This window comes from Palaemon carinicauda, chromosome 30, assembly GCF_036898095.1.
Source record: "Palaemon carinicauda isolate YSFRI2023 chromosome 30, ASM3689809v2, whole genome shotgun sequence".
NCBI lineage: Eukaryota > Metazoa > Arthropoda > Malacostraca > Decapoda > Palaemonidae > Palaemon > Palaemon carinicauda.
This window is the reverse complement of record NC_090754.1, coordinates 88,269,503-88,295,639: the sequence shown is the minus strand read 5'-3', so window position 1 is coordinate 88,295,639 and position 26,137 is coordinate 88,269,503. Positions and strand designations below refer to the sequence as shown.

At 40.8% G+C, this 26,137-nt stretch overlaps 1 protein-coding gene across 1 annotated transcript in view; it reads right to left on the bottom strand.

The window, feature by feature from the left end:
* The window catches only part of LOC137623637 (malate synthase-like), a 177,630-nt gene that overhangs the window by 54,494 nt on the left and 96,999 nt on the right, over positions 1-26,137 (bottom strand). The window contains exons 5-7 of the mRNA XM_068354470.1: positions 22,867-23,053; positions 6,889-7,029; positions 5,057-5,210 (exon numbers count right to left, since the gene is read on the bottom strand). Of these exons, the coding sequence (XP_068210571.1) occupies positions 5,057-5,210; positions 6,889-7,029; positions 22,867-23,053 (482 nt within the window). The remainder of the gene's footprint in view (positions 1-5,056; positions 5,211-6,888; positions 7,030-22,866; positions 23,054-26,137) is intronic.

The following is a 26,137-nucleotide window of genomic DNA, read 5'->3' as shown; positions in this document are numbered from 1 at the left end:
GAAACTTGTGCCAGGGATTTAATTTTGTAGAAAAATTAGGAAACAAATAATAGAATTGGAAATTAAATTGCTTGAAATTTCATATAAAAATCAGGTTATATATCAGTTTAATGAGGTCGGTGTTACTGTATGAACATGAGTCGTGGTATGACAATGAATCAATATCCAATATATTTTGTAGATTTGAGAACAAAACCCTCAGAACAATATTGGGAGTTAATTGGTAAGACCAGATTATAAATGAACCTACAAAAGAGATTACTTGAGTGCCATACGTGGATGAGATCATGGTGAGGAGTAGATGGAGATGGTTTGGGCATGCTCTTCGCACTCTCCCAAGAGAGATTAGTTCACCAAACTTTTAAGTGGGCTCCACAAGGTACTAGAGGAGTTAGAAGACCCAGGCCAACATGGTTGAGAACTATGAAGCGTGAAGTAAGAGATGATGAATGGAGAAGTATTGATTTAAAATCAAAAGCTCAAGATAGAGACTACAGGCGAAATCTAACTGAGGCTCTTTGAGTTAATAGGCGTAGGAGGAGATGATGATAATGATGATGCAAACTTGAGTCCTATTATCATTATCATTATTATAATCACTTTCATATATAAAATACAAAAACTTAAATAAAAACAAGAGGAAGAGAAATAAGAGAACTATGTGTGCGAGTGTACCATCAAGCAAGATAACACTAGAGAGACTTCTTTAGAGCGAGCTGGAATTAGTTGTTGAAAAAGGATAACGAGGAGTTATCAGGCTGGTTCAGATGAGGGGCAAGAAGCCTCACCCCCTTTTCAGTCGGAGACTATTCATAATTGACAAGATGTATTCTTGTCCCATATGGGAGCTGAGCTCACTACATAATGGCTTGAGCAACAACCACAGGCCCAAGCATAAAAGTATCAAGAAATTTGTGGTTATACTTTTGCAAATAAAAAGCCATGAAGGTTGTCTGCCTATTCCAGACACCTGCCTTGAATACCTGGCCGACTAACAGCTTCTTAGAAGTGCGTGTGAGGACAATACCCTTGACTTTGCGAGATCTAGTCCTGGTTAGCCTCTCGACACTCTCATCAGTCGAGGCGCAAGCTCTATGGATCGTCTCACAAAGCCAGAAAGAGACGGTGTTCCTTGAAACTTTTTTTCCTGCATCTGCCAGTACTAATGAAAAGTCTCCAACACTCAGGCCTGAGGTGTAGGGTCCTTTCCAGATAGCCAAAGAGCCCTCACGGGACACGAGCCTCTCCTCTCAAAACACCACTCAATGCCTCCCGAAGAGAGGAGATGGAGGACTTGTAACTGGTGTTGTATGCTGCCAAACTCTGAGACTTGCTATGTGTGAGTTTCAATCTTATTCTTGTTATATTTTTGTCCATAATTTAATGATTAGATGCATATTAGCTTTATTGTTAACTTTATAAAATGAATTAATTCTATATAAGACTTTCATTTTTATTTTCATAATCTCATCATGATCTTCAATTATTTCCTAGCCTTTGTAGTTCAATGCATTGAAACAGAATTCTTACTTGAAGTATATATTGCATGTTGGGTCCCTTTGCCCAGAACCAAAATGAGAGGTGATGCCTATTTATATTATTGTTCCCTGGGCCATTTGAAGACATTTTTGCTACAGTATTTTAGGAATGACAGTACTTTATCTTTAAAACTGAAACTAACCTCTAATAATGAATACAGTATGGTGTGCTTTCAATTCAAATGATTAAAATGGTTTTGTACCTGTAAATAAAATATATTCCAAGCATTTAGCTGGTGTGCAGAAACACACCTGAATTGTAAAAGTGCACCTTTTCAGGTGAATATATTTCTTATCTTTCTGCTTGATAGGAGTGGTTTAATGACAAAATTCTGTGATGATAAATGAGTTGATACCAGCCAACATTTTTGTTTAAACCCTAACCAACAAATTGGTGAACCCGGAATGACCCAAGATGTCTGACATCACCAACTCTCCCGACAAAATCACTCCCACTGCCTCCGTCCACCTGTCTCTTCTTTTAATGCACAACCCAGAAGAGGTTCTTTAGGGAGGAAACTATCTTCAGGTCAAAGAAAATCACATCGTGGTCACTAAAAGGTGACGACTTTTTCGAATGCCTACCCATCGACTTCTACAAAAATAGCAGTGGTTAGCCGAGCCAGACACTACTATTGCATGCAAAATTCTGAAGGCAACTAAAGAGATCCTTCAGTATGGCCCCAGTCCTCTGACAAAATTTCTGGACAAAGTAGGAATAGTAATAGGAGAGCAATGGCCCTAACATGTCTACAAGCAACTCCCATGACTAGTACTGTAACCATGCCTGCCACTGATGGCTAACAAGAATCGACACTAGACTTAATACACAGATCCCTCTATTGAAGTTACTACAAAAAGAGTCATGACAATTTCTAGCATAGCTGTTCATTTTGTTTATTGCTGAACTATTGGTTACCCGAACTGAGGTACCAACAACAATCCTTGACAATTTATCCTCTAGAAAGATTGTTAAGAGTTTACCTTTTGAGATGAAGCTGTGATTTGTAACACATACCCTTGTCAGAAATCAAAATTGTGAATGGATGACTAGTCTATGAAACAGGGATCCTCTCTACCCTACCATGGTAGGGAGCAAACCACATCTAGTGATGACCAGATATCTGTCAATGAGCTGACAGCTTTTATCTGTTCCATGCAGAAATTATTCTTTCCAAACCAGGATTGATGACAGAACCTTTTCTCTGGGAAGATGTCAACCATCCTGAGAAACAAGGTCTACCTTAGTATCCATGGTACGAGTAGTGTTTAGCGTCATAATATTTACGCAGAACTCAGAACTCCTTCCTGGGCAGAAGAAACTGGACTTTCAATGTCCCTGGAGGGACATAATGCTATGAGGATTTACTCATTGAGAAGTTGAAAGTTGCCCTTCTGTTTTTTTGGTCATGAGTTAAAACAAGACTTCGGTACTTTCTTCCTAACCTAGAAAGGCTACAAGACTCTAGGAAAGAACCACTTACGTATAATGACCTAAGGGCAGTAATTACAACTACCTCATCAAGAGAGCCTGCCAAAGAGGTCTATGAAGAGGAATATTTCAGATGTTCTCCCAGAAGAGTCAAGACATCACTGAGTATAAACGGTCATGATTACCTATGAGTACAGTACTATCCAAAGAAGGAACTGTACTAAGTAGGGGCCCCCATGCTGTACAGGACCAGAAAAGCAACCCTTAAAGTAAGTTAAAAGTAGAACTATGTCCTCCATTCCTCTTAATGAAGCTGGGTCTTAAATGATACCCCTACTATAAATCATTTTAGGGCTCGCGGCATGTTGTTCTGATGGAAGTTCCTCATTCGCAGCTTCTACTTGGGATATTTCTGTGAGTGATATACCAGAGAAATTTTACCTCACAGGTATCACCAGAGTCCTAGCCTCTGAGCGAACATCCCAAGAGATATCATGTATATAACAGGAACGTGTTAATAACAAGCCATGGTTATCCTTCCCCGAATTGAGTTAACCTTGTCTCGAAGGATAAGGGATAGGGTAGGAATAAGTGGGTGAGAGAGACGTTACAATTCCCAAGCTCAATGTGCTACAACTAACATGTTTCCTGTTGATCCATTCCCTTTTGTAGCACCATCTTTGACGGTCGCTTGGAGTTTTTTCTGCCGGTTTTCTTAACCTTTTTAGTGTTTTAGCAATTATGGATGCTTCAGCTTCTTCCACATCAACTAAGTTGAGTACCCTTTTCTAGTGTGTTGGAGAATTTTGCAAACCCACCCCTTTTTTTTATTTGATTTCCATGCTTTTTATTGTCTGTGGTCGGCGCTATTGTATCATGTTTTCAAATTGCTCAAAAATGCTTAGTTATTTAGTCATATTATTGTAGGAATATATTTTACATTATTCTTTTACAGTGTGGTATGATTTCAGGTATCCCAACCCTCTTTATGGTGTTACTTGTGTGTTTTTTATCAGCACTGACTTAGGTTAGCTCCTACCTGGCAGGCGGCCATGACTGGTAATTTTCCTTTGTGCACCATCCCCTTCTTTCACCTTGTCTCAGCGGGGAGCTGCAGTCGTGAAGGTCCTTCTGGGAGTTGGATAGTGTTTTACAGTTGTCCTAGGGTGACGGTTTTCACTTTCCACTTAGCCTGTATGTTTGGCGGGGCGGAAAGGGTCTTGTAAACTTGTTTCCTGTGTCTACTTCTTGTTTACCCATTGGAGTGCATTACCCCCTTTTCTAATGCTTGCAGATAGACTCTTGTGCCTCCTTAACCATTCCTAGGCTTCCCTCTTAGTGTTTGGTAGGCTATGGCTAGTTGTGAGGACTTGCTCTCTGTGCCCTATCACTGCAGACCCTTTAGAACACTATTCGTGTCCTAATATGACAGGTAGGCCTTCCTGTCATGCTGCCTCACCAATTTCTGAGTCTCCCATTACCACCCTTTTCCCTTCTCTTGTGCCTACCTAGCCCTAAGTGGGTGAGATTTTTTCCTTCCCTGGAGTAAATCTCACCGCCACCTTAAGAGACCAAAAAGAAATTCATAAATGACAAAACTGGGAGAACTGAGTAACTATCAACACTGTCAAGTTACAGAATGCTATTACTGTAAATGTTATGTGTAGCATCACCAGAGGGTCAGGGCTTACACAGTAGAGATTTTTTCAGAGTTTTCCGGAAGAAACTTGTGCCAGGGATTTAATTTTGTAGAAAAATTAGGAAACAAATAATAGATTGGGAAGTGTATGGAGTAAAAATAATACCAAGCAAAAATATGACTAGTTAGAGACATTTTTCTTATAGAAGGATGTTGAAGCATTAAGGTGGAGTGACATGCAATTTATTCTTTCTACAGTTTCAAATATAGTTTTTGACTTATTTTCCTAGGAAGAATATGTTCTACAACACAATGAAATGACTGAAACTTTATTGAAGTACTTTTATCAAAATATATGAACAGACATACTGATTTCTTGACTAGTAAAAGAATGATTCAAGTAAGAATTTATGTAAAAATTTAGAATGAAAGAAAATTTCACATTACCGAGATTCAAGGATTGTTGCTGCCATTCCTCCAGTTGCATGGGCCCCATGTTTATGACATATCTGAATGACCAAATTCATGTACGAACGCAGAAAATTACGCTGCATGTTGACATACTTATTTCGATCGGGGAGAACAAAATCCTTTCTATGCCCTGAAAAAATAATAATGTTTACACTCTGGAAATGTATTAGAGTACACAGCTTAAACTTTAAAGGCTTGTAAAATAACCAATCAGTATTCTCCAACAGAGTGTTCATTCCTTATCAATGCATTAAAATAGAAAATCTCAAGGTACTATGATAAAAATTCAAAACAAAGCTTCATATAGATAAGTTAACTATTTTACCCCCAAAGGACGTACTGGTACATTTCACAAAACTCATCTCTTTACACCCATGGACGTACCGATACGTCCTTGCAAAAAACTGCTATTTACATTTTTTTTTTCACATTTTTTATAGTTTTTTGAGAAACTTCAGGCATTTTCCAAGAGAACGAGACCAACCTGACCTCTCTATGACGAAAATTAAGGCTGTTAGAGCAATTAAAAAAATATATACTGCAAAATGTGCTTGAAAAAAAATAACCCCTGGGGGTTAAGGGTTGGAAAGTTCCAAATAGCCTGGGGGTAAAAGGGTTAATTCAAGGCAAAACCTGCTATTTAGAGTCATGAATTGAGAAAGGATTGAGCATGATTCAGTTACTTTAGTAAAATATACTGTATATCATACTGTGCTTTTCATCCAATAAGCTGATTTACACATTTCTTACACTAATCTAAAAATCTATGGCACGATACTTTCTTAATTGTTTGCTCTAAATCCATGTATTGCTTGGGGGTACACTATTCTATCTTATTTCTCTTCCTTTGTTCTTTTTTAAGTTTTTATAGTCTATATTTATAGTCTATATATGAAAGATCTAATTTAAAGCTGTTACTGTTCCTAAAATATTTTATTTTAACTATTCATTGCTTACCTTGCAGTTTATTAATTTTATTATTCCCATTCCTCCCTGGGTTATTTTTCCCTGTTAGAGCCCTTGAGCCTATAGCATCCTGCTTTTTCAACTAGAAATGTAGCTTAGCTTGTAATAATAATAATACTGATTGATAAACTGTAGTATGATTTATATATTTCTTCAACATCTAATGGTGTAGCACTTCAACAATGAAAAACTTTCTTTTGGACCATGAAAACAAAATGCCTAAGGATAATAATACAGTAGAGTTAAACGTGAAACATCACCAGCAGAGAAAATAGAAAATATACGGTAAACAGAGGATAATTATGATCATATATTATAATATCCGAGAAAATTCTGATCCCCAAGTTAAAATTGTTTCATCGTCTCATTAAAATGATTAGAGGACATAAAAACAACTAAATGCTGACAGTTACCTACTGAAAATAAATTCTTAATCACATATCATGGGTACTATTAAGTAATGTAAAAAAATTTTCTTTAAATTTCTCTAATATGTTTTCATACATGACATTATCTTTATTATTACTAGCTAAGGAACAATTAAAGTTGGGAAGGCAGAATGCTAGGGCTCCAACAGGGAAAATAGCCCACTGAGGAAAAGAAATAATGAAATAAACAAACTACAAGAGAAGTAATGAAAAATTAAAATTAAATAATTTAAGAACAGTAACATTAAAATAGATCTCTCATAAATAAACTATAAAGAAGAGAAACTTATGTCAGCCTGTTCATCATAAAAACATTCGCTGCAAGTTTGAACTTTTCAAGTTCCACTGATTCAACCACCTGATTAGGAAGACCATTCAGGTAGTAGAATTGGCAGAAATTCAATAGATACTTACCAAACTTATTGACAAATGACGCAGAATAATCCCAAATTCCACAATTGAGTCCCAAGGAATGTTCACGAAGTTCATACAGAATCTCTTCCATTTCAAACGATGCCAAAATATTTTCAATGAGCACACAGGCTTTAATTGAACCTAAAAAGAGAAAATATTTCATTTATTTTCAAAATACTGTGCTGAATTTTAATAAAGGATAAAACCAAACTGCTTTTTCTCTATCAACATCATTTACATTTTCTAATTCACCTATATCATATCCACTTTGTGGATGAATTTTCATGGACCTTCCTATAGGTATTTGTAACATTATTTGAACTTCTAATACTTTTTAAACTAATATTTTCTCATAACTCTATTATGTCAAAAAATATCAATCTTTGAGATTTAAAAAAAAAAAAATTTAACCTGTTGGACATAACATCCATCTCTCTCTTACTGATTTGCCATCATCATCATCTCCTCCTATGCCTATTGACGGAAAGAGCCTTGGTTAGATTTCGCCAGTCGTCTCTATCTTGAGCTTTTAAATCAATACTTCTCCATTCATCACCACCTACTTCAAAATTTCATAGTCCCCAGCCATGTGGACCTAGGTCATCCAAATCTTCTAGTGTCTTGTGGAGCCCAGTTAAAAGTTTGGTGAACTAATCTCTCTTGGGGAGTGCAAAAAGCTTGGCCAAACCATCTCCATCTACCCCTTACCATGATCTCATCCCCATATGGCACACAAGTAATCTCTCTTATAGATTCATTTTTAATCCTGTACTGCCATTCAACTCCCAATATTCTCCTGAAGGCTTTGATCACAGATCTACAAAATCTGTAGGATATTGTTTCATTGTCATACTACGACTTATGTTCATGTAGTAACACCTATTTCTCTAAACTGATATACTGTATAGTACAGCCTGATTTTTATATGTAATTTCCAAATTTTACTTAACCTACTGTCACAGAAGATAAAGTAAAGCTAGGTAAACTAAAAAGAAAAAAAAACAATAACGAGACGAATGCAGGCATAAAACTGTTGATCTGTGAATTTGAAGCTCTGAATTGCTCAATCTGCAACAGTCACGTGTTGCTGATCTGTCATATTGCTGAATCATATCCTTTTCCCCACAGGGCTGGAGGCGGAGAAGAGACAGCAGCAGAAGTGCAAATCATTGAAGAATTGGGACAGCCACCTCCTCAACCTAAACCCAAGTGGACACCCATGGTACCCCATTCGGGTCCTGCCAAACATAAGGAGAAAGTATAGCCAAAAATCAGGAGTCTTAGTAGAGATAGATAGTACCGTCCCGTTGTATGAGGCCGATCCTGGCCTTATCAACATCCATTGCAGAATGTAGTTTTTTTTTCAATAACTTTCTAAACCCCCGCTGCATCCCTCTCCAATGCTAGACCTTAGAACTTTGTAACTTAGATGTACCATTAAGGAGCACTTAGAAGATTTTGAATTTTGAATTCAACTTTGTAATTTGTGACAAAGATTTTCAAGATAATTCAACGCTACCGTAACTGATTATTTATGTGTTCAATAAGATTGTGAATTAATTTTTGTTAAATAACCAACTGTAGAAAAAGATACAGAGTAACACCTGTCATTATCCTCGTTTCCCATATTTTTATGTCTTAAGCCACAATTACCACATGGCCACGTGATGACAAGTGGCGGCAGCGGTGGGATATCTTATGCAACAGTTGGAGTGAAAAGACTAGAAAATGAGCACTGCCGAAAAACAACCAGAAAATGTTATAATCACTATCCAGGACAACATTGGAGACATACGTCATTTTATAGGGCCCGAAGGAGAAATTACTTTTCCAGGAACAACTGCTGGCACAGGAGGACCAGAACCACAGGGAGTTTTTGACAACATTATTTTCACATGAAGAAGATGGATTCGAATCCCAGCTAAGAAGAGATGGACAGTCAAGCGAAGATGGTACTTATCACAAGTGGGCACCAAGAAGAGACGGATGGCCGAGCGAATACGGTACGTTTCCCCCATTGACAGATCATGTACCCGTGTTTGAGGACTTAGTACCGGAAGAAGGACGCAGATTCCTTTCAACTGAACCTGTTTAAGTACCATAGAGGCTGCGACATCAGAAAGATGCTGGACAGATAGACAAAAAATTGTCCTGGCGAAACAAAGAATTCGAGGAGATGTACATAGAGAGGTGAGGACAGATCCGTAATGCATCAACCCAACATCGTGGGGAATGTTGAGATGGGACCTGCAACGAAGATTAGGCCTGAGTACCGCCAGTTTACACGATCACTTGTGTAACTATGAGCCGACAAGAAAACAAGGCGAGTCACTCTTTAAATTTTTCACAAGAATTGCCGAAGAGTTAGAAGACTTTTTGAATGGCCATGAGGCCTTAGAGGACATTAAAGATCCTTGGTTAAGGAAAAAAATTAAATCCCAACTTCCTGTATACACGTGGGGCACACTGTATCAGACCATGCCCATAGAGAGGGCCAAGGAGAATGTCAGAACCTTGATGTCGGGTACAAACACCAAACGGGAGGGAGGAAAACCCCATTCCGAAGGACATAAGCAACAACAGCAGGCCTAGTCAACGTCGTTCTCCTCGAGTCAATCGTCTAGAAGCAGTCAGTGTCAAGAAGAAAACCTCGGGTCATGGGGCAAAAATAAGTCGCAAAAACAGAAGCTGCAGTGTTTCTACTGCGGAAAGTGGGGTCATTACGACCGTCAATGTAAATCGGCTCAAACCCCTGACAAGTAGTAACGGCATCGCCATTAGCAATAGAAGGATCAAAACCCATGGTTGGAGCACCACCCTACTACCCTCAACCCACAGTGGGTTTTCTGCATGCCTTCCCATGGTGGACACCCCCATCATTGCATCCTCCGCCCGCCGAAGGACAAGCCCGAGCGGTGAGAGCAGCGCCAAAGACGACCCAATAGGAAGAAGACCGAAGACAGTGCCCCAGCAGCCTGTATCACAATTAAGTTCCCATCAGGTTATAAAAACTGTTTGATAGATACAGGGGCATTTGTTTCTCTCATTATTGAATCACACATTACAGTAAATCAGGTTTAGAATGAGGTTCCTTTAATGTGTCAAGGGTTTGGGGTGAAAAAGGTTTTTATATCAGTTTTTGTTCTCAGTCTTTTGAGTTAGGGGAAGAAAAGTTTATTCATGATTTCTATGTTGTCCCCGAGTTAGGCATTACGGGCACTGATGTCGTTTTTGGTTCTGACGGGATCTGGTTACTAGGGTTAAATGTACTTTCATCTCCTGAGAGATTAACCGTAACTTGGAGGGATCCCATCCTACCCATTGGAAGGACAGTTGCATCAGTAGCCCCCATAATAGAACCTGTTGAAAATGTTTCTGATAAGTATGAACTTCGACTTTCCCAAGAAATGTGTATTGATCCCTCTTCTGCTGTAGTGTTAGAATTAAATGTGTGTATCAAAGAGTTCAAGAATGGGATTGGCATCCTTACGCTCCATGTAGATTTTGACACTAATTTAATGCAGGACTCGGTAGTTCAAATTGAGGATGGGAAAATTAAAGTGTCGTTTCATAATTTTGCATCTGTACCAGTATTACTTAGGGAAACCACGTTAATAGCTTGAGTTGAGAGGAATGTAAATTTAATGTTCAACGCCTCCATTCAGCAAAGTACCTCATAAGAATGCGCATGTGCTTGAAAGAATTTGGGACTTAGTTTAACACCTGATAGATATCATTTTAATGTTGCACAAATTTTTGGAAGAATATCAAGACGTATTTGTAATGAATGAGGAGCCACCTGGATATTGTGACTATGCCTTTTCACATAGATACATGAGACAGTCCAGCAGTTGTAACTTATTAACTTATCCTTATTGAGTACCCTTTGCATATCAGACTGAAGTAAATAGACAGTTAGCAGAGATGGAAGAGGATGGAATAATCTCGGTCTCTGATTCTCCCTGGCGATCTCCTATCGCAGTTGTAAAGAGAAAGTCTGGCGCTTTACACATATTTGTAGATTACTATTAGTTAAATAGTGTAACAAAAGGCGATTTGTTCCTTTTACCATCCATTGAAGAAATTTTATGTAAAGTCAGAAATAATATGTTGTTTTCTACCCTAGATCTTAAATTGGGGTATCACCAAATTGCAATCGATCCCAAGAGTAAAGAAAAAACTGCATTTGTCGCAGGTGATTCATTATATTCCTTTAATATTTTATCCTTTGGTTTGAAGAACGCGCCCACGTATTTTTCCCGTGTAATGATGAGCATATTTTCTGGATTAGTAGAAAATGCTGTGTTGATTTATCAAGATGATATAATTATCTTATTCAATTTAGTAAAGTGTCAGCTATTTCAGCCAGAAGTTTAATTTCTAGGTCACATACTCAGTAACAAGGGCGTACGCCCTATGGCAGACAAAATAGAGGCGATTAGGACTTACCCTCGTCCGCAAATACCTAAACAAGTTAGTTCATTCTTAGGGTTAGCATCTTATTACAGGCACCTTATCAAAGATTTTGGGAAAATCTTGTGCCCTTTAGATAAACATAGAAAGACAGAGAATTTTGAATGGACACATGAACATGATGATGCATTTGCATTTCAGAAATTGAAACTAACTTTGTCTAAAGATAATTTTTTAGTCTTTCCCCAAATTCGATTGTGATTTTTTAGTAATGTGATGCAAGCGATATCACCATTGGAGGGGTAATAGAGCAAATTGATGAAGGGATTTCCCGCCTTGTAGCGTTCGCCTCACAGGTGTTGAAGGGACCTGAAACCCGTTACTCAGCACTTGATAAAGAAGCTCTTGCCATAAAGTGGGTATTAGAAAGGAATCGCTATTTCCACTTATGACATAAGATTTGTCTTAAGTCTGATCATCAACCTTTGTCATACATTTTTAGGAAGTCAGATTTATTGAGTCGTCAGGCAAGGTGGTTAGAAGCATTGTTAGAATTTGATATTGTAGGATTTTAATACATTCCTGGGCGTACTAACATAGACGCAGATGCCTTATCTCGATCTATCGCTGCTATAACAAGGTCGATGAAAAAGCGCCAACCTGAGCAAACCAGTCACGGTGACGCTTCACACACAGAAGGGACGTCAGCCGATCGGACAGGAAGAGTGAATGAATGCACTGGGCCCTATTTGAGTATGAATGAATTGAATGAGCAGCGTTAAAATGAACCTGTCCTCGAGGCATACAACGTTTGGAATTATGATTGTGACTTGGATGTAGGACAGCTAATTAGCACACAGAATAATGATATTTTAATTATAAAATAAACTTTTGAATATACTTACCTGGTGAATATATAATAACTGTTGCTCCTTTGGGTGTGGACTCTGCTTGTCAAGCATTGCCACCACGACAATTGTCGGACAAGGTTCCTTCAGATGAGGAAGTTGCTGTTCCCCCTCCTACTGATATTCCCTTGGGGACTCTGTCAGACGGAGAGGAGCCTAAAGCTGCTCAGCCCTCTATGGACTTTAAATAAATCATACTGATTTTTAAGGATCTTTGTCCGGATCTTTTTGTAACTGCTGCTCCTCGTTCGCCTAAACGTCAGAGTTTACACTAGACCTAGCTACTTCGAAGCCGTTGTTTTTCTAAGCTAGTGCTCTCTCGCTCTTCTAAGAGAGCTTTACGTTTGCTAGGCGATTGGTTGATCACCAGGAGGAGTTTGGGGGAGACAGCCTTTGCTTTCCCTCCTTTTAAACTGGCTTATAGAGCGAGAGTCTGGTATGACACGGGAGAAGTTCTCGGCTTGGGAGTTCCTGCCTCTGCCCAGATAGACTTCTCAAACCTCATAGACTCTCCCTGGCGCCTGGCCATGAGACGCTCCAAGATTTTATGGTCGGCTTCAGAGCTAGACCATCTCCTGTTAGGAGTTTTTTCGAGCGTTTGAAGTTTTGCTGTACAATTATGTCATGCATAAACAAGGCTATCAGGGATGGCTCCAATACTCTGACAGCCACGTTCTCTGCAGGAACAAGACTATCAGGGATGGCTCCAATGATCTGGCAGCCACGTTCACTGCAGGAGTACGTAAGAGGCAAGTGCGCTCAATGTGTTCTTTGTCAAGACAAACTTCACGATGAAGTCTACCAGGCTGTCTTGACAGCATTAATGGAAGGCGACTGGATGGTCTCTCTCGACCTTCAGGATGCATACTTCCACATTCCTATACACCCGGATTCCCAACCGTTTCTGAGGTTTGTTTACAGGAATGTGGGGTACCAGTTTCGAGCCCTGTACTTTGGCCTCAGTCCTGCTCCTCTCGTGTTTACGAGGCTCATGAGGAATGTGGCAAAAATCCCTCCATCTATCAGGAATCCGAGCCTCCCTGTACTTGGACGACTGGCTTCTCAGAGCATCGTCCAGTCATCGCTGTCTGCAGGATCTACATTGGACGTTGAGTCTGGCCAGGGAGTTGGGACTTTTGGTCAACCTAGAAAAGTCCCAACTGATCCCATCCCAGACTATTCTATATTTGGGGATGGAGATTCGCAGTCCAGTTTTTCGGGTTTTTCCGTCTGCCACCCGAATAGAACAAGCCCTGCTCAAAGTCCAACTAATGCTGAAAAGAGAACGTTTGTTCAGTCAGGAGTTGGAAGAGTCTCGTAGGGACTCTCTTATCCCTGGAGCAGTCTGTCTCGCTAGGGATACTACACCTTCGGCCTCTCCAGTTCCATCTAGCCTCTCACTGGAACAAGGACAAGACGTTAGAGACGGTATCAATCCCAGTCTCCGAACCAGTAAAGGCATGCCTGAAATGGTGGGACAGCAATATCAGTCTGAGAAAGGGACTATCCCTAGTAGTCAAGAACCCAAACCACGTGTTGTTCTCAGACGCGTCGGATTTGGGTTGGGGTGCGACCCTGGACGGTCGGGAATGCTCGGGTCTGTGGACCTCAAGTCAGAAGAGCATGCACATCAACGGCAAGGAGCTATTAGCAGTCCACTTGGCCTTGATGAAATTCGAAAGCTTTCTTCGAAACAAAGTGGTAGAGGTCAACTCAGACAACACCACAGCTTTGGCGTACATCTCCAAGCAAGGAGGCACACGCTCCCTCACGCTGTACGAGATCGCAAGGGACCTTCTCATATGGTCAAGAAATCGAGGCATCTCCCTGTTGACGAGATTCATCCAGGGGGACTTGAACGTCTTGGCAGACTGTCTCAGTCGGAGGGGTCAGGTGACACCCACGGAATAGACCCTCCACAAGGACGTGTGCAAGAGTCTTTGGGCGACTTGGGGTCAACCCACCATAGACCTCTTTGCCACCTCGTTGACCAAAAGGTTACCAATCTATTGCTCACCAGTCCCAGATCCAGAAGCAATCCACATAGACGCGTTTCTACTGGATTGGTCTCATCTGGACTTATATGCATTCCCACCATTCAAGATAGTCAACAAGGTACTGCAGAAGTTCGCCTCTCACGAAGGGACAAGGTTGACGTTGGTTGCTCCCCTCTGGCCCGCGAGAGAGTGGTTCACCGAGGTACTTCAATGGCTGGTAGACATTCCAAGAAGTCTTCCTCTAAGGGTAGATCTCTTACGTCAGCCCCACGTAAAGAATGTTCATCAAAGCCTCCCCGCGCTTCGTCTGACTGCCTTCAGACTATCGAGAGACTCTCAAGAGCTCGAGGCTTTTCGAAGGAGGCAGCCAGTGCGATTGCGAGAGCTAGGAGAGCTTCTACCATCAGAGTATACCAGTCGAAGTGGAAAGTCTTTCGAGACTGGTGCAAGTCAGCATCTGTGTCCTCTTCCAGTACCTCTGTAGCCCAAATCGCAGATTTTCTTTTACATCTGAGAAATGTTTGCTCCCTCTCAGCTCCCACGATTAAGGGCTACAGGAGCATGTTGGCTTCGGTCTTTCGTCATAGAGGCTTAGATCTTTCCAACAATAAAGATCTCCAAGATCTCCTTAAGTCTTTCGAGACCTCTAAGGAACGTCGTTTGGCAACTCCTGGATGGAACTTAGACGTGGTCCTAAGGTTCCTCATGTCACGGCTCGACAGAAAAAACACAAAAACTCGCGAGCGATCGCTATGAAGGTTGCGGGTGTGCCCACCAGTGCCAACTATCGGCCAGATACCGCATATGCATGTAAACAAGCCTCAATTCTTCTCATCCCGCTGGGTCTCTATCGGGGAGGAAGGGAGGGCCTTTAATTTATATATTCACCGGGTAAGTATATTCAAAAATTTATTTTATAATTAAAATATCATTTTTAAATATTTAACTTAGCCGGTGAATATATAATTGCTGATTCACACCCATGGTGGTGGGTAGAGACCAGAGTTAATTAAGTTTACCGCGTATATGCTTAGAGTTTTTGACAGTTATATCAAAACAAAACCCAAATATATATAGGTACCTGGTAAGGAAGTTGACTTAGACGATTACTCTGCCTTGTTAGTCTGTCTTCCTCACGAAGCCCAGCGATCCTCTTAGGATGCTGAAAGACTCCCAGGAGCTGAAGTATCAAGGGCTGCAACCCATACAACAGGACCTCATCAAACCCCTAATCTGGGCGCTCTCAAGAAATGACATTTGACCACCCGCCAAATCAAAAAAGGATGCGAAAGGCTTCTTAGCCTTCCGTACAACCCAATTAAAAAAACATTTCAAGAGCAGATTAAAAGGATATTGGAATTAAGGGAATGTAGTGGTAGAACCCTTACCCACTACTGCACTCGCTGTAACGAATGGACCCAGTGTGTAGCAGTCCTCGTAAAGAGTCTGGACATCTTTTAAGTAAAATTACGCGAATACCGACTTGCTTCTCCAAACGGTCGCATCCATAATACTTTGCAGTGATCTATTTTGCTTAAAGGTCACGGAAGTTGCTATAGCTCTTACTTCGTGCGTCTTAACCTTAAGCAAGCATCGGTCTTTTTCATTCAAGTGAGAATGAGCCTCTCGTATTAAAAATCTGATAAAATATGACAAAGCATTCTTTGACATAGGCAATGATGGTTTCTTAACTGAGCACCATAATGCCTCAGATCCCCCTCGTAAGGACTTAGTACGAGCTAAGTAGAACTTAAGAGCTCTAACTGGACACAGCACTCTTTCAAGTTCGTTGCCTACGATCTCTGACAGGCAAGGTATATCAAAAGACTTAGGCCAAGGACGAGAAGGCAGTTCATTTTTTGGCCAGGAAACCAAGTTGAAGTGAACATGTGGCTTTTTCTGTAGAAAAGCCGATGTTCTTACTGAAGGCATGAATTTCACTGACCCTTTTAGCCGAAGCCAAGCACACTAGGAAAAGCGTCTTGAGGGTGAGATCCTTCAGGGAGGCTGAATGTAATGGCTCAAACCTGTCTGACATGAGGAACCTTAGGACCACGTCTAAGTTCCATCCAGGAGTTGCCAAACGACGTTCCTTAGAGGTCTCGAAAGACTTAAGGAGATCTTGGAGATCTTTATTGTTGGAAAGATCTAAGCCTCTATGACGAAAGACCGAAGCCAACATGCTCCTGTAGCCCTTAATCGTGGGAGCTGAGAGGGAGCGAACATTTCTCAGATGTAAAAGAAAATCTGCGATTTGGGCTACAGAGGTACTGGAAGAGGACACAGATGCTGACTTGCACCAGTCTCGAAAGACTTTCCACTTCGACTGGTATACTCTGATGGTAGAAGCTCTCCTAGCTCTCGCAATCGCACTGGCTGCCTCCTTCGAAAAGCCTCGAGCTCTTGAGAGTCTCTCGATAGTCTGAAGGCAGTCAGACGAAGCGCGGGGAGGCTTTGATGAACATTCTTTACGTGGGGCTGACGTAAGAGATCTACCCTTAGAGGAAGACTTCTTGGAATGTCTACCAGCCATTGAAGTACCTCGGTGAACCACTCTCTCGCGGGCCAGAGGGGAGCAACCAACGTCAACCTTGTCCCTTCGTGAGAGGCGAACTTCTGCAGTACCTTGTTGACTGTCTTGAATGGTGGGAATGCATATAAGTCCAGATGAGACCAATCCAGTAGAAACGCGTCTATGTGGATTGCTTCTGGATCTGGGACTGGTGAGCAATAGATTGGTAACCTTTTGGTCAACGAGGTGGCAAAGAGGTCTATGGTGGGTTGACCCCAAGTCGCCCAAAGACTCTTGCACACGTCCTTGTGGAGGGTCTATTCCGTGGGTGTCACCTGACCCCTCCGACTGAGACAGTCTGCCAAGACGTTCAAGTCCCCCTGGATGAATCTCGTCAACAGGGAGATGCCTCGATTTCTTGACCATATGAGAAGGTCCCTTGCGATCTCGTACAGCGTGAGGGAGCGTGTGCCTCCTTGCTTGGAGATGTACGCCAAAGCTGTGGTGTTGTCTGAGTTGACCTCTACCACTTTGTTTCGAAGAAAGCTTTCGAATTTCATCAAGGCCAAGTGGACTGCTAATAGCTCCTTGCCGTTGATGTGCATGCTCTTCTGACTTGAGGTCCACAGACCCGAGCATTCCCGACCGTCCAGGGTCGCACCCCAACCCAAATCCGACGCGTCTGAGAACAACACGTGGTTTGGGTTCTTGACTACTAGGGATAGTCCCTTTCTCAGACTGATATTGCTGTCCCACCATTTCAGGCATGCCTTTACTGGTTCGGAGACTGGGATTGATACCGTCTCTAACGTCTTGTCCTTGTTCCACTGAGAGGCTAGATGGAACTGGAGAGGCCGAAGGTGTAGTATCCCTAGCGAGACAAACTGCTCCAGGGATAAGAGAGTCCCTACGAGACTCTTCCAACTCCTGACTGAACAAACGTTCTCTTTTCAGCATTAGTTGGACTTTGAGCAGGGCTTGTTCTATTCGGGTGGCAGACGGAAAAGCCCGAAAAACTGGACTGCGAATCTCCATCCCCAAATATAGAATAGTCTGGGATGGGATCAGTTGGGACTTTTCTAGGTTGACCAAAAGTCCCAACTCCCTGGCCAGACTCAACGTCCAATGTAGATCCTGCAGACAGCGATGACTGGACGATGCTCTGAGAAGCCAGTCGTCCAAGTACAGGGAGGCTCGGATTCCTGATAGATGGAGGGATTTTTGCCACATTCCTCATGAGCCTCGTAAACACGAGAGGAGCAGGACTGAGGCCAAAGTACAGGGCTCGAAACTGGTACCCCACATTCCTGTAAACAAACCTCAGAAACGGTTGGGAATCCGGGTGTATAGGAATGTGGAAGTATGCATCCTGAAGGTCGAGAGAGACCATCCAGTCGCCTTCCATTAATGCTGTCAAGACAGCCTGGTAGACTTCATCGTGAAGTTTGTCTTGACAAAGAACACATTGAGCGCACTTGCCTCTTACGTACTCCTGCAGTGAACGTGGCTGCCAGATCATTGGAGCCATCCCTGATAGTCTTGTTCCTGCAGAGAACGTGGCTGTCAGAGTATTGGAGCCATCACTGATAGCCTTGTTTATGCATGACATAATTGTACAGCAAAACTTCAAACGCTCGAAAAAACTCCTAACAGGAGATGGTCTAGCTCTGAAGCCGACCATAAAATCTTGGAGCGTCTCATGGCCAGGCGCCAGGGAGAGTCTATGAGGTTTGAGAAGTCTATCTGGGTAGAGGCAGGAACTCCCAAGCCGAGAACTTCTCCTGTGTCATACCAGACTCTCGCTCTATAAGCCAGTTTAAAAGGAGGGAAAGCAAAGGCTGTCTCCCCCAAACTCCTCCTGGTGATCAACCAATCGCCTAGCAGACGTAAAGCTCTCTTAGAAGAGCGAGAGAGCACTAGCTTAGAAAAACAACGGCTTCGAAGTAGCTAGGCCTAGTGTAAACTCTGACGTTTAGGCGAACGAGGAGCAGCAGTTACAAAAAGATCCGGACAAAGATCCTTAAAAATCAGTATGATTTATTTAAAGTCCATAGAGGGCTGAGCAGCTTTAGGCTCCTCTCTGTCTGACAGAGTCCCCAAGGGAATATCAGTAGGAGGGGGAACAGCAACTTCCTCATCTGAAGGAACCTTGTCCGACAATTGTCGTGGTGGCAATGCTTGACAAGCAGAGTCCACACGCAAAGGAGCAACAGTTATTATATATTCACCGGCTAAGTTAAATATTTAAAAAAGAAGATTTTGTATGGGGTAAAGTCAAAGCCAACCTTGGAAAGGAAACTGAAGAATTTCCTACTGACTTCTCGCTCCCACCTAACAGACTTGTGATAGAAGATGACATTTTTGTATGTAACTGATTTGAAAAGAAACAAATTAGTTTAACGGACTGTATTGCCTGCCCCTTTTATAAGTAAGGCAATGGCATTATCACATTTGTCACCAGTAGTCATATGACCGTAGCAAACACTCTCAGCCGAGCTACTGATAATTTTCATTGGAAAGGAATAAAACAAACAATAAAGAGATATATAGACTTGTGTCACTTCTGTAATCTGTTCCGATCCCTTAGATTAAACGTACCTCCAGCCCGAGTCTGGCCTTTAGTTAAACATAAATGGCAACAAGTGCATAATGATTTTAATAGGGCCATTACCTGTTTCACACGCAGGGCATAAATACATTTTTGTTCTAGTAGATGAGCAAACTAAATACACCTTCATGTAGCCCTTGATCGATAAATCTGCACAGGAAGTCGCGAGAGCTCTTAGATCTTTCTTTGAGATATTCGGTACTCCTCGAGAAATTGTTTCAGATCACGGAACCGAATTTGTAAATGAAGTGTTCAGTCATATATCTGAGTTGCATGGAATTAAGCATTCTCCTATTCTTGCATATAGACCTAGTTCTAATAGGTTAGTTGAGTCTATGAATCAAGTTTTAATTGGTATGCTTAAATATTTAGACATAATCCTAATATCTGGTCAGATATGTTGTCAACGGCAAAGTTTGCTTTAAATATAGGATATAATGAGAGCATTGGAGAAACTGTACTCATTATTTAGTTTTTAGTCAAGATTTGAATTTGCCCTACGATGTTTTCACAAAGAAGGAAAAACTGCCAGTATATAATGTAGATGATTTTCATGCTTACGTTGCCAATGTAAACAAAAGAGCTTTCGAGAGGGTCGATGAATTTTTAAACATAGCATAAAATAGGAATACAGTATTCGTAGTTATAATCGGAAATTTAAAGCTCAACCGCATGACATTCAAATTGGCGATCGTGTATATATTAAGAGACTTCAAAGTAAAGAGCACAAGTTCTAATCTGCCATTATCAGGCCATTCAGGGTGACCCAAATCAATCATGATAAAATAATACTTAGAAGTATTGCAAAACAAAATGTGTATGAAGTACATGCCTCTATTATGAAAATTGTGCCAGAAAGCAAGCTGACATGTTCAGACAATAACAATGTGTCAGCAATTTACCCTGTTTGGGGTCCGAACGACAGGTCAGCTGGAGAACTTGTAAACATTTCTCAGACAATGGTTTCATCATAAATTCCTTCTCGCAGAGAGAGAGAGAGAGAGAGAGAGAGAGAGAGAGAGAGAGAGAGAGAGAGAGAGAGATGCTTCTGCCTTTTAAAAGCGCAACAAGTTGCAAATTGGCCTTAGGTAGAGGTTAGCGATAGGCATAGGGCAACCGCTATGAGAGGCCTATGTACTTTTGCGGCATTGTGGCTGATAGTCGCTAGTGTTTGTGTGTGAATAGTGAAGTGAGAATACGTGAGGGCGTAGTTTTTAATAAGAAGTTTAAATTATCCTTTAAGTCAGACGCTCATGTTTTAGTGACCAGTTACGATCCTGATGAAGTTGCGAGTCCACTAATTACGATTCTTGATCAGACTAGTGAGTTACAAAAAGTTAAAATAGTTTTATGAGGACGTGGCAGTAATTAGACTCCAGTCAATTCTCGCGATTCATAGAGCTCTTCGTAGATCATTGGATACTTTCAAAGGGGGAATAGAGAGAAGCGTGGAACTAATTGGATAGGTGAGCTGATAAGGAGTTGGACAGGGCTAATTACCCGTTCTGAGCTCGATCAATTAGAAAAAGCGTTCACCCAAGAATCCCAGAATACCCACACAGTCATTAACAAAATTATTTCTCATACATATGTTTTAGATCAACAATTACGTACAGTAATTTCAGCAGTAAAAAAAGGTCAGAATGAACTAAGAGTTTTGGAAAATAGAATTAATATTATGGGGAAAGAAATAGATCAAATTCAGAGATGTAATTTATGTACAAAGTGCTACACAATTAGCTTTTGAAGCTAATGAGCTAACTTTGCATTTAGGAAACTAGCTAACCAAATTCAGAATGTTTTAACAACAAGGGAAATATCCTCTGCTATTCTACCCCCAGGGGAGTTTTTAAGGATCTTGAAAAAGATCCATGAATACGCTCCACTGTTTATTTCGCCTGTAGAAAATAATTTTCCAGAGTTTTACCAAATGTCATCTGTGACTATTGATAAAGTAAAGAGTAAATTTTATTTTCTTGTAGAAATACCTGTTACAAATGAAGACTCAGATTTTTGCTTGTATGAAGTCAAGTCGTTGTGGACTCAGAAAGAAAAGGAGGAATTCGCAACTCAAGTATCAGTCAGTTGCCCCTACTTGGCTGTCAATAACAGAGATACTCTTGCATTGTCATGCCTAATTTGGAAAAATGTATGATAGGGAAAGAAAATGTGTTGTGTGAACCTATGTATGCACTTTTAGCGCCTTCAGTGCGTGAATGCTTGTTTGATATTTATTTGGAAAAGCCTAGTTTTGTGCATAGTTGTATGTTTGAGTTGAGAACACACTTTGAGAAGGAAATAGTTAATTTAGGACATCATTGGATTGTGTCTGATAAGACAGGAATCTAAGGATAAAGTAATGTGTGCAGAAGGAGACGAATCTACGATACAGTGGAACCTCTACATACGATTGCCTTTACATACGATTGTTCCAACATCCGAAGTAAAATTTAATCAAATTTTCGTCTCAATACCTTAAGCCATTCCAACATCCAACGTAGACCATACGCGCAGAATTATCTCGAAGCATCGGTCGTAGTTTCTTGTTTACGCCGGTAGACGGCAGCACGTCAGAGGGACGCCATTGAGCGTCGCATCAGTCAGTTCTCTGTTCTCGTGTGCATCATGTGGTTGTCCCCCATTCGGTCCATTAATAACAGTGCTTATTATCTTCCTTTTCTCACATTTCCTTTTAAATTTTACGTATAATCCTGGGTCCTAAGAAGCTTAGTTTCGGTACAGGTATTAGTAGCGGTTAGAATTGAAGCAAGAAATTATAGATAACATGAACGCGGTGTGCGTGTGAGTGACCTGGCTATACAATATGGATGGAATATGTCTACGATCTCGACGATCATCAAGCAGAAGTCAGCCATTAAAGCAGTCAAACCATTGAAGGGGATCACCATTATTTCAAAACGTTGCAGCCCTACCCTGGAAGAGATGGAACAAGTTCATGCCCAAGAGTTGGAGATGGGAGAAAAAATGAAAAAAACAAAAAACCAAAGGAAAAGAGAAAGTGCTGACTAAATTAGTTGGATCAACAGCTTGGCACCAAGGACCAGTGGGAAATCTATTCCCACCGAACATCGGAGCCCAGCTGCTGATCCCTAAGGCCCCCATCCTCAATAAGGCTTCAGCATCTGCGGGGCATGTGTTCACCGAGGTCGGCACCTACAGAGGTGGTAGCTTCACATAGCTTGCAGTGTTACGGAACAGGGGAGTATTGTAGCCGATAGGGGAAATATTGAACTTTTACCTGAGGAGGAACAAAAGAAAGAAAGAAAGAAAGAGAGAGAGAGAGAGAGAGAGAGAGAGAGAGAGAGAGAGAGAGAGAGAGAGAGAGAGAGAGAGAGAGAGAGAGAGATTTTTTTTAACTTTTCCTAATCATCGCTACAGAACCAACAAAGTGATTTGCATTTGGCAGTAGTAGAAAATAAAGGACATTTACAAAACATTATAAAAGCAAATTTTGTATTTTACATATGCCAAACACCATTCTAATGAAACTTAGAAGAAACTTAAAGTATATAAACTAACCTTGCGGAATGCCAAGCTTATCCTGAGTCCAACAAAATATGTCATTCCATAATTTAGCTTCATTTGCTCCTTCCAGCTTTGACAGGTAAAAGAAAGGTCCACTTTTAGCTTTCAACAAATGAGTAGCACAATGGAACATCAGTAGCCCGAAGTCAAACAATGGGCCTGGAACTTCCATACCATCTACCTGAAAATTGTTGTGCAAAACTCAGAGCTAATAAATAAACTGTGAAATCTTTAAAATTTTAAAACAATTTTTATGATTCAAGTACTAAAACTTAGGAATTTCTCTTTATGTGAACAAATTTTGTTCTGAGACCTCCTTTGCAAGTCCAATTTGTTTTTACATCAAAGAAAGTTAACCTAAACACCAAGCATTGTGGTTAGCACAGTATATAGCACTGTATAGTAATCAATATTTCCATGAAGACAATATGGATTTTATGTAGGACAATAATTTTACAATAAAACAAATCACTAATCTTTCTTGGGGAAGTGAGAATAACACACCTTCACATAAAATAAAAATTAGATGGTCATTATGCTTGATATACAGACAGTCCACAACCAACGAACAAAATGGGGACCAAGAGGCCGTTAGTAACTTGAATTTTTTCGTAAATTGTTATCGGGCAAGTAAGCCTAGAGGTAAATTTTGCCTTTGGGTATGCGTAACCTAACTTGAATGCTTATTATTACTGTATTATTATTATCATTAATTACTAGCTATGCTACAACTCTAGTTGGAAAAGCAAGACGCTGTAAGCCCAAGGGCTCCAACAGGGAAAAATAGCACAGTGAGGAAAGGAAATAAGGAAATAAATAAACAATATAAGATGTAATGAGAATTAAAATAAATATTTTAAAAAAATTAACAACATTAAAACAGATATTTGATTTATATACTATAAAAGGACTTATGGATCTGGAGAAAGCGTATGATAGAGTTGATAGGGAAGCAATGTGGAATGTGATGAGGTTATATGGAGTTGGTGGAAGGTTGTTGCAAGCAGTGAAAAGTTTCTACAAAGGTAGTAAAGCATGTGTTAGAATAGGAAATGAAGTGAGCGATTGGTTTCCGGTGAGAGTGGGGCTGAGACAGGGATGTGTGATGTCGCCGTGGTTGTTTAACTTGTATGTTGATGGAGTGGTGAGAGAGGTGAATGCTCGAGTGCTTGGACGAGGATTAAAACTGGTAGGCGAGAATGATCATGAATGGGAGGTAAATCAGTTGTTGTTTGCGGATGATACTGTACTGGTAGCAGACACAGAAGAGAAGCTTGACCGACTAGTGACAGAATTTGGAAGGGTGTGTGAGAGAAGGAAGTTGAGAGTTAATGTGGGTAAGAGTAAGGTTATGAGATGTACGAGAAGGGAAGGTGGTGCAAGGTTGAATGTCATGTTGAATGGAGAGTTACTTGAGGAGGTGGATCAGTTTAAGTACTTGGGGTCTGTTGTTGCAGCAAATGGTGGAGTGGAAGCAGATGTACGTCAGAGAGTGAATGAAGGTTGCAAGTGTTGGGGACAGAGCAGTTAAGGGAGTAGTAAAAAATAGAGGGTTGGGCATGAATGTAAAGAGAGTTCTATATGAGAAAGTGATTGTACCAACTGTGATGTATGGATCGGAGTTGTGGGGAATGAAAGTGATGGAGAGACAGAAATTGAATGTGTTTGAGATGAAGTGTCTAAAGAGTATGGCTGGTGTATCTCGAGTAGATAGGGTTAGGAACGAAGTGGTGAGGGTGAGAACGGGTGTAAGAAATGAGTTAGCGGCTAGAGTGGATATGAATGTGTTGAGGTGGTTTGGCCATGTTGAGAGAATGGAAAATGGCTGTCTGCTAAAGAAGGTGATGAATGCAAGAGTTGATGGGAGAAGTACAAGAGAAAGGACAAGGTTTAGGTGGATGGATGGTGTGAAGAAAGCTCTGGGTGATAGGAGGATAGATGTGAGCGAGGCAAGAGAGCGTGCTAGAAATAGGAATGAATGGCGAGCGATTGTGACGCAGTTCTGGTAGGCCCTGCTGCTTCCTCCGGTGCCTTAGATGACCGCGGAGGTAGCAGCAGTAGGGGATTCAGCAGTATGAAGCTTCATCTGTGGTGGAAAATGTGGGAGGTTGGGCTGTGGCACCCTAGTAGTACCAGCTGAACTCGGCTGAGTCCCTGGTTAGGCTGGAGGAACGTAGAGAGTAGAGGTCCCCTTTTTTGTTTTGTTTCTTTGTTGATGTCGGCTACCCCCCAAAATGGGGGGAGGTGCCTTTGGTATATGTATGTATGTATGTAAAAGGACTTATGCAAGCCTGTTCAACATAAAAACAATTGCTACAAGTTTGAACTTTTGGAGTTCTACTGATTCAATTACCCGACTTGGTCATAGCTGGAATAAAACTTCTAGAGTACTGTATAGTATTGAGCCTCATGATGGAGAAGGCCTGACTATTAGAATTACCTGCATACCTAGTATTACAAACAGGATGGAACTGTCCGGGAAGATCTGGTGTAAAGGATGATCAAAATTATAAAAAATCTTATGCAACATGCATAATGAACTAATTGAACGATGGTGCCAGAAATTAATACCTAGATCAGGAATAAGAAATTTAAAAGACCGTAAGTTCCTGTCCAACAAATTAAGATGAGAATCAGCAGCTGAAGACCAAACAGGAGAACAATACTCGAAATAAGGTAAAATGAAAGAATTCAAAACACTTCTTCAGAATAGACTGATCACTAAAAATCTTGAAAGACTTTCTCAATAAGCAAATTTTTTGTCCAATTGAAGAAGACACAGACGTAATGTGTTTCTTAAAAGTAAGTTTGCTGTTGAGAATCACACCTAAAATTTCAAAAGAGTCATACAAAGTTATAGAAACATTATCAATGCTGAGATCCTTGACCCACTTACAATCATACTTTGAGTTTTGTTAGGATTCAACTTCATACTCCATAATTTGCACAATGCACCAAATTTAGCTAGATCTCTATTAAGGGATTCAGCAACCCCAGATCTACATTCAGGAGATGAAATTGATGCAAAGAGAGTAGCATCATCTGCAAATGCAACAAGCTTGTTTTCTAGAACAAACCAATTGTGATGTCCAAATAGTATGAAAAGTAATGGGCCAAGAACACTATCGGATAAAACACCAGATATCACATTCCTATACTAACTATGGTGCCCATCATCAATAATTCTTTGTGGCCTATTACTTAAAAATTCAAGTAAACGGATTTTGAGCGAAGCGAAAAATCTATTTTTGGGTGAGATAGCCAT